This window comes from Phoenix dactylifera, chromosome 1 (genome assembly GCF_051530095.1).
Source record: "Phoenix dactylifera cultivar Ajwa chromosome 1, Ajwa_hap1_PhDact_Kaust_v1.1, whole genome shotgun sequence".
Classification (NCBI taxonomy): Eukaryota; Viridiplantae; Streptophyta; class Magnoliopsida; order Arecales; family Arecaceae; genus Phoenix; species Phoenix dactylifera.
In genome coordinates, this window is record NC_143190.1 from 11,971,464 (window position 1) to 11,980,000 (window position 8,537).

Here is an 8,537-nt window from a genome sequence, read left to right on the forward strand (position 1 = left end):
TCTTGTTTGCGGATTGCTTGATTATTTTGTTTGTAAATTGCTTAAGTAGATGGTAGAGATTATTGTTGCTTGATGGGTAATATCCCATTTAATTACATAAAGAGGAAAAAGAAGTTTGCAACATTATTATTTCTTGATTGTATTTTTTCATCATACTGCAAGCTTATCTAATACACACCGAGTAGTGATCCAATACACATTTTTGGATAAATTGATATATGGTTTTAAGAACATATAAATTTTTTATCAGTATACACTAAATTGGTAGATGATACACAATAAGCAATTAATCATCTCGTATTTATTTTTTTTAAAGTTATATGGTTGACAGACTCAGTTAGTAGTAGGAGTTTTATTCTTATTTGACTTAGATTTTCTCTTTAAGATGGATGTTAGAGAAAATATGACGAAACAAAAGTCCCACCTCATAATATATTTTATAGCGTCCGTACCATAAAATTTTTGTTCCTTATCTACACATTTACCATTTTAAAATCTTTACTTTCATAAGCTGTACTTTTCGAAAGCTCTACTTCCAAAAGCTCCAAAAATGTTATTGCCAACAATAATCCCAAACAAGGCCTTAATCACAATCACAATCTCCTAATCACGATAGCCCATGTGTTATGCGATGATCAAGATCGAGTGGTTCTTAAACAACAAGCTACCTCTTTCAATGGGGTCATTAGATAGTGGTGGCCATACCATAAATGAATCATTATGATTTGTAGATGGAAAGCATCTTATCTATGAAAAAAAATCATACAGGGAAGGCACCAAAAAATATAGGACGGGCTTCTTATTTTGCCATGTTTCTTTTAGTGCGCATCTTAAAGAAGAAATCTAAAAGTTATAGATTCCTTCTACAAATAGAGTTGTTAGTTTCATAATTAAAAAAATAAAAAAAGAAAATTGCAGTACATACTATATGGCCAAATAATATATACCAAAAAAATTAGTTATTTAACTAGTCAATACATATATCTAGGTAGATGGTCAGATGATACATACTTAGCAAATTAGTCAACTAGCAATCCAACACATATTTTCAAACAAATTAATACACAATTTCAAAATATCATATTTACCAATACACACTACATGACTAGTAATACAAACTCGTTGACTTTCTGATACATATTTTATTGTTATAGTCCCTCCTTATTTGGGACCCACATCATTTTAAAAAAAAGATAAGATAATGCGCTAGTATTTTTGTTTCCAAAAACAACTTGGCCTAGTAGTATAGTAACCGTAAGAATTCGAGTAACGGTGACTGTGAAAACAAAAAATAAAATAAGAAGAAAATAGAAAAAAATACAAAAAATGAATGCTAATTTGTCGAATGATCGGATAATTGATTTTATCTAGATTTGGCTGAAATTTTAGTATATTATTTCTGGTATTGAGAGTTATAGGTTGAACAATTTGAATATTTGAAAAGATTTCTCCATTGATTATTTCAAGCATCAATACTTGGTGAGATTTATCCTCTATTTTATTATTTATTGTTGAAATTCACTTTATTGGTATAAATGTTCTTATTGTAGAAGCCAAGATTAAATCTTGATGATATTTGTGCAGTCTCTAGTTGAACTAGAGAGGATATATTGTAATTTTATTATTTTAAATAATAAAAGTTTTTGGCTAGACTAGGTTCTATAGTTTTTTTCTTCACATCAAAAGATTTTTTATGTTAAAAAAATTATGTCGTCTCCTATTTGTAGATTGCTTGATTATTTTGTTTGTAAATTGTTTGAGTAGATGGTAGAGATTATTGTTGCTTGGTGGGTAATATCCCATTTAATTACATAAAGAGGAAAAAAAGTTTGCAACATTATTATTTCTTGATTGTATTTTTCCATCATACTGCAAGCTTATCTAATACACATCGAGTAGTGATCCGATACATATTTTTAGATAAATTGATACATGGTTTTAAGAACATATATAATTTTTATCAGTATACACTACATTGGTAGATGATACACAACAAGCAATTAATCATCTTGTATTTATTTTTTTTAAAGTTATATGGTTGACGGACTCAGTTAGTGGTAGGAGTTTTATTCTTATTTGATTTGGATTTTCTCTTTGAGATGGACGCTAGAGAAAATATGACGAAACAAAGTCCCACCGCATAAATATTTTATAGTATCTGTCCCATATAATTTTTGTTCCTTATCCACACGTTTACCATTTGAATAAATCTCGATGAACAACTTGCCATGCATGTGAGCCTGGAAGAGCAAATGCCGTGGAAATTTGGGTCAATTAGCTTTCTTTTTTATTCTTTAGTAGAAGGACCAGTCAGTTGGTAACCACCCCCACTCCCCCCCATCATGGTGGTTATGGACTAATATAGATGGTGGTATTCCTAGCATATATTTTTAAAAAACAATATCAAATTTCATATGCATGATGAATAAGATTTTTATCTCGATTCAAATCTTGGTTTTATATTGATACTGGGCACCACCTGATAAAATATATGTAAAAATCTTAATTCATCGAGACGACACCATTCGCTATCTGCTCTCAACCATTACAACTACTACCAACCTCTCTATACTAAATTCTTAATAAAATTATGTCGGAAGTACCTTACTTCCTCCATGAATCTTCAAAACAAAAACAAAAAAACACACAGTTCAATTATCTCGATCAAGATAAATTGATAAACTATAAGACATGAGCTAATATGATTTTTTTAATCACCTTTGACCTCCTTAAATATATGTTTAAATAATAAATATTGAGATTAATATTTAAATATAATTTTTAACTTAGATTTATTATATTGGCTAAGATACCGATATCTTCGTTCCTTTTAAATTTTTCCATTAACCATGTCGTTCGAGATAAACCAAAACCACAGTTCATCACAATCTGGACCTGCACCTATCAAGTTAGATTATTGGCAGTCTTGTGTGTTTCTTGAAAAGGAAAACAATCTCATTTCTCAAATACACGTAACATGGTAGATTGGCATGCAGCCCTCCATGGGCAAGTCAATGCGTGGACGTAGAAGATAGAGCTTTTGTTTCTTTTTAATAAGAGAAGCAATTATTGAGAAAATATTATAATGATCGACATGCGAGACGCTTCAAGCTAAGACCAAGGAGTAGCAATTATGTTTGAAAGCGTCGACATTGTGACAAAACAAAGGCACGAAGGCATCAATGCTGCTATCTCCCATCGACGATGGCAGGATGAACAGCATGCCTTCCACGGGGAAGTAGCTGGGCATGAAGTAGTACGGTGGGCTCCCCCCACCAAAATCCAGATCATAGAATGGGAACCGAAGCCAGCTATCCACCTCCAGGTCTGGACACAGCACCGACTTCCCCATGTCTGCCGTCGGCGATAACTTCTCCGACTGCACCACGCCGGAGCTCGCAAAATCTATAAACGATCGAAAATATCCGTCGTTCACCTTCGCCACCTCGTCGTGGATGAGCTCCGCCGCGAACTGCAATGGCTGGCTGATCAGCTCTGCCACCTTCGCCCGAGGAAACGCCCACAGAACCAAGTTGCCAAAGTACTCATTGGGCACTCGAGGGCTTAACCTCGTGCGCCCGTTCACTGATATCCTTACCTGGGTGGTCTCGCAACCATCTAGGCCCCGAGCCTTTGTCACTACCCTCCACAGGTGAGCCACCAGGCTTTCAAACGTGGTGTGGGGCCTATTGGATTTAGACCCCAGCGAAGCCTGGGCCTTGAGCTTGTTTAGGAACTCCTTGGTGAAGTGCACCTTGGAAACAACTATGTCATCCTTTAAGGGATCTTCCTTACCTTTGTCGAACTTGTTCTTGCTCGTGAACTCCACTCCCCGGTGCTTGAACTCGAGCTTCGGAGGGCTGCGAGGGACGAAGAATGTGGTACGGTCGTGCAAGGGGAGCGGATCGATGGCGAGACCGCGCGACGAACGGCCCCATGCAACCAAGAAGTTGCTGGTGGCGTGGCCGTCGGCGACCAGGTGGTGCGCCGTGAATCCCACCATCAGGGAGCCGCAAGTAAACCGTGTCAGCTGGACCTGGACCAGCTCTGCCACGCCGTGGAGGCTCGGGTGAAAGCTTAGTAACGCCGCTGAGGGCTTGAAGGGCATGGCCTTGTCAAGGGTGGTTTCCGCCGATGCCTCGATGAAGCGGACGCCTTCATCGTTGAGGAGGATAACCGGGTTGCCTTTAGGGTCTTTGCCAAGCCTTCCGGCCCACTCCCGGTACTCGGAGAGCACCATGGAGAGGCCCTTCTCCACCGTAGAGTTGCAAGGGGTCGGCGGCCGGAAGGCGTAGATGACGGCAATGTGGGTGTTGTAGGTGACCTTGTCGAAGACGCTTAAGGGGACGCGGAGAGTGGTTGGGGGAGGGTGCCCTTCGTAGGAGGGCTTGACGAGCCTTGAGCTCTCCACTCTCACCTTCATGGCTTTGGGGTCGTTTGGCATGGTTTCGGGTTATGGGCTAACTGTTTATGAGGTATGAGAAGGGGCTTCCCTGGTCTTGTTGCTTAAATAGGCTACTAGAAGTGGGTCATCGGTGTATTGTTTAATTAAAAAGCCTAGGGTATATGCTTTTGCCAAGTCCTCGGATCCTCGTTTTGCTTTTTTCTCGAAGGTCCAGGTAATTTGGATTTCGTAAAATAAAAGCTTGGATGGTTAAATTGAGGCTGAGTAGGAGCTGATTTTTGAACCGTATTTTTTGTGGACTGTTCATGTATTCCCTTCATTGCCATTTCAATTTTTTATTTTTTTTGGTAAACGGAAATTTATTAAACCATTCAAGTGTCAATACAACCCTGAGAAAATAAAATATCTAATAATTGCGAAGAAAAATCAGACATAGATATCCACAATGTAGAATCCATATGTGCAGCAATATATGAAGCTGTGTAATTTGCAGTACTATTAGCTTCTTAAAAAATATATTTAAACTTCAAAAGATTGAAAAGATGCAATGAGAAGCTTTTTAAGTATTAGTTGCGAAAGATAAGCTTTTCCATACAACACGCAGCTCCGTCGCATAAACCATGATATCAAACAATCTAACTTCACTTGCTACCGTTACTCCATCAAGTTCCTATTAACAAAGCTTGATCCATGCATGTGCGCCAGGTAAAACCATGAAGCCTAGCGCATGCATGCATGCATGCTTTTATGGATGTATCACCATTAAAATCAAGTTATTAATTTTACTGCCAGTTATAGGATTCATATCCCCGATATCAGTGAGAATTTAAACATTTTCTATTTTCTTCTATCAGTTAACTCCAATATATTATCAACATTTGAAGGCATGCAAGTAACTAAAGTTCAGATATACTCTGCGGTGGATATTTTGTACTGCAGAGGATTGTGTAAAGCTCTCGATAGCCGTCACATCACCCCCATCGCAAAGATCGACGCCGTCTTCTTTGAAAGCTGAACGAGGGAGGTATGCTCCATTGTTTTTATTAAACATTACTGATGACATACAACGTCAGAGTGATCTGGCCACTCTTATTACATTGTGAGAGGTGGGAGAGGGGGGAGGGTGTAGGCTGACCAAGCGGGCCTGCGGACCTAATTTTTGGTGGCCGGTACGTATCCTGTGAGCATCTCCGTTCGTCCGTGAGCAGCGCTCCTTTCCCTACGTGCATGGGAATTCTCCGTCTTTCCCGAGAAAATCGTACATAATATGTACGAATATAGTAAAAAAATCAAAAAATAGGACATCATAGAGTGTACAGGATAACTCCGCCTCTCCTACTTAGAGGTGGTTCCCGAGTGGTTGGCAACAAAAAAAGGCCATCATTTTGCAGCCCTAGTGGCCTTTCTAAACACATGCTTCGCCTGGAGCACCATCCCACCATAAATCATAGTCCGAATATCTCTCAACAGCAGGTGGTAATCACCGTCCCTTCGGAAATTTGCTGGATCTATCCAATGATCGTTGCAGTCACCCTCCAGAAGAACCTCTCTCTCCTGCAAAGCGTGCCGAACGTAGCACAAACCAGCTGCGCTCAAGCCGCTCTCAACTCCGTTCCTGGCACCGAGGTGTTAAACAAGTGGCAGCTTCCGACAACAATTACTCTGAAGTCCGGGCCCCTAACAACAAAGCCCGCACCACCCCTAGTCCTACCTCCCTCCAGGACGTATCCATCGAAATTGATCTTGAGGAAACTCGGAGGTGGGAGCTCTCAGATGAAAATACCAAGCGGGATACTCCACGAACAGATGAGGAGCTCCAGATATCCTAAGCTATCAAATGTTTATCCGACGAGATCGTCTGAGAGGCTTTCATCGCCAACAGTCGCGCTCTGATCTCCACCACTACCTCCGGTGGGGGCAGCCCTCTCCAAATGTCTATGCATTTCTTACGAGCTAGATCTAATAAATAGTATATGTTGTCTGAACTGCTTCCAATCTGAATTGCAAAGGCCCGACCAAAGATCGAGAATCGAAGAAAAGAGGCCGCATGAGTCCAGTCTTTATCCCTTTATCTGCACGTAACTCTTTCCCACCGACCAGGCGTGAGTTAGAACCACCATCTCCTGTTTGAGCCCAGACACGGCCGCTTCTCGGACACTCAAGCTTCTTTTTGGACAAACATACGTACGTCAAAGAGTGCATCGTGGTGGGTGCGAAACACGGCATATTCTGATTGTCACCAGACAGCCGTCCGTCCATGCGATGGGGCCATATGGTGGTTATTGAGAGCTGCAGGCCTCTCGGTGCAAAGCACATCCCGAGGGCAAGCAACTAACCAAAGTAGAACTCTTTTAACTCTTGTTGAACTTTATAAATTTGACTCAAATGAGATGTTAATTGGATCCGGTCAGGTTTGTAATTCGAACTAGCTTTCAGCTAGCAAACCTACAATGCAAGAAGCTGGGAAGGAATATGCTTTGCACGTGTGGTTTTCTTCATTTTTACCTCAATTGCAATCCTAGTATAAACTGGGATCTCAATTTGTTTCGATAATTGACATTCACCGATACATTGATACTTGATACGAGCTGATGTTTTATTTTTCAATGCATCCATATATACAATATACATATACACACACATATATACGTTTATGTATATATAATATTGCCTACTGTTCTCTCACTATAGGAAGTTGTTTGCCTCGTTGATTCTTGGCTAAGGAGAATCTAAGTTTTTAACGGTTAAACATATGCTAGCCGAACATGATCATCATTTTCATGAACGTGGGATGAGATAATTATAAGTGAGGTGTTTTCCTTTTCTTTACTTTTATTGAATAAGAGAGTATCTTACTAAGTAGAAAGACGTAACTGCGGAGTCTGCTCGACAGATTGATGGAGGTTGGATTTGAAGGATGCTGATCCATCCTGGGTGGCCCTGTTTATATGAAAGATGACATAGAGCTGCTTATCGACCAGAAGGATGTTAGCCAGATGAGGTGTGCGGACCTCTCTGTTTTGTGATGTATGCTCAGACGCTGAGGAGACCATCACTCATGTTATCCTCAGGTGCCACAGGGCTGCGCAGATTAGGGAGTGCTCCTCCTCTCCTCCCCCACAAGTGTTGGAGTCAGCAGAGGACCTACACACTGTTTGAGGGACTCCATGAGGAGTCTGAGCTATGTCGAGAAGGGGATCAGGAGGCCATACCTGGCCTACCACATATGGTTGGACATGAATGCTCGTGTCTTTGAGGGCAGCAGCTTGACGCCGAGGACGGTGGTGGCCATGACTTTTCGTCATGCTGCGGAGATCACTACGGTTACCGCGTAGAGCACTCCAATGAGTTTATTTGGACGAGTGTTGATATCCCTTCTTCCTTGTATCATTTTCTTTCTGTGACTTGTTTGACTGTACTCATGTGAGAACTATATGATATGCCGTTTTTACCACAAAAAAAAGAGAGAGTAGAAGATCTACAATAATTACGGACTATTTGAATATTCCTGTAGATTGGGTTGAAATTTTTGTAGGAGAATGGGCTGCCCATTTAAATATTGCTCTATCAACCAAATACCTTCCAGCTTGTTACAAAAAAAAATCCAAATACCACTTTCCAGCTCAAATATTGTAGAGAAAAAGAAAAAAACCTTCATGGATCGTTTTTTCTTCCTGTAGCATGAGGGCTAGATTTGGACCGAGATTTACGCATGCTCTTAAAAATTGTGAGCTACATAGGCGAACAGATACTATCTGATGTAAGGAGTTGGTGCATGATGATTGGTTGCATGGTTAAAAAAAGAAAAAGAGAACAGCACAGCTATTTATTTCTCTTCAACAACAATCTACCATTTACCCATCTATTTAAATTTTACCTTGCTGCTTAAAAATGGAAAAGTTATAAATTTCACTTAATCCACCCAAGGAAAATTTCTTTTGTTCACGAATAGTAATATATCGTGGCTGGACTTGGGCTAAGCGAAACCAAAGTTTCAACTGGGCTGGCCCAATTATTTCAACATAAAACAAAGTTTTTTTTCGAACCGTCGATTTGTATCTTTCGCCCATCGGATCGCACTATGCACAGATCGCAAAGCAGTCGTACGTACCGTTCGTCCGCCTGCACAGCT

General features: G+C 40.2%; 1 protein-coding gene across 1 annotated transcript; it reads right to left on the bottom strand.

Annotated features, from left to right (window-relative positions):
• Nucleotides 1-3,021: 3,021 nt before the first annotated feature.
• On the bottom strand, nucleotides 3,022-4,512 carry LOC103710206 (agmatine coumaroyltransferase-2-like). The gene has a single exon (XM_008795853.5). It carries the CDS (start codon nucleotides 4,442-4,444, stop codon nucleotides 3,107-3,109), a length of 1,338 nt encoding a protein of 445 aa, XP_008794075.3. The 5' UTR covers nucleotides 4,445-4,512; the 3' UTR covers nucleotides 3,022-3,106.
• Nucleotides 4,513-8,537: the final 4,025 nt, after the last annotated feature.

Excerpts from the sequence above, each read along its gene's own strand:
- LOC103710206 (XM_008795853.5), bottom strand. The coding sequence starts at position 4,444 with ATGCCAAACGACCCCAAAGCCATGAAGGTGAGAGTGGAGAGCTCAAGG.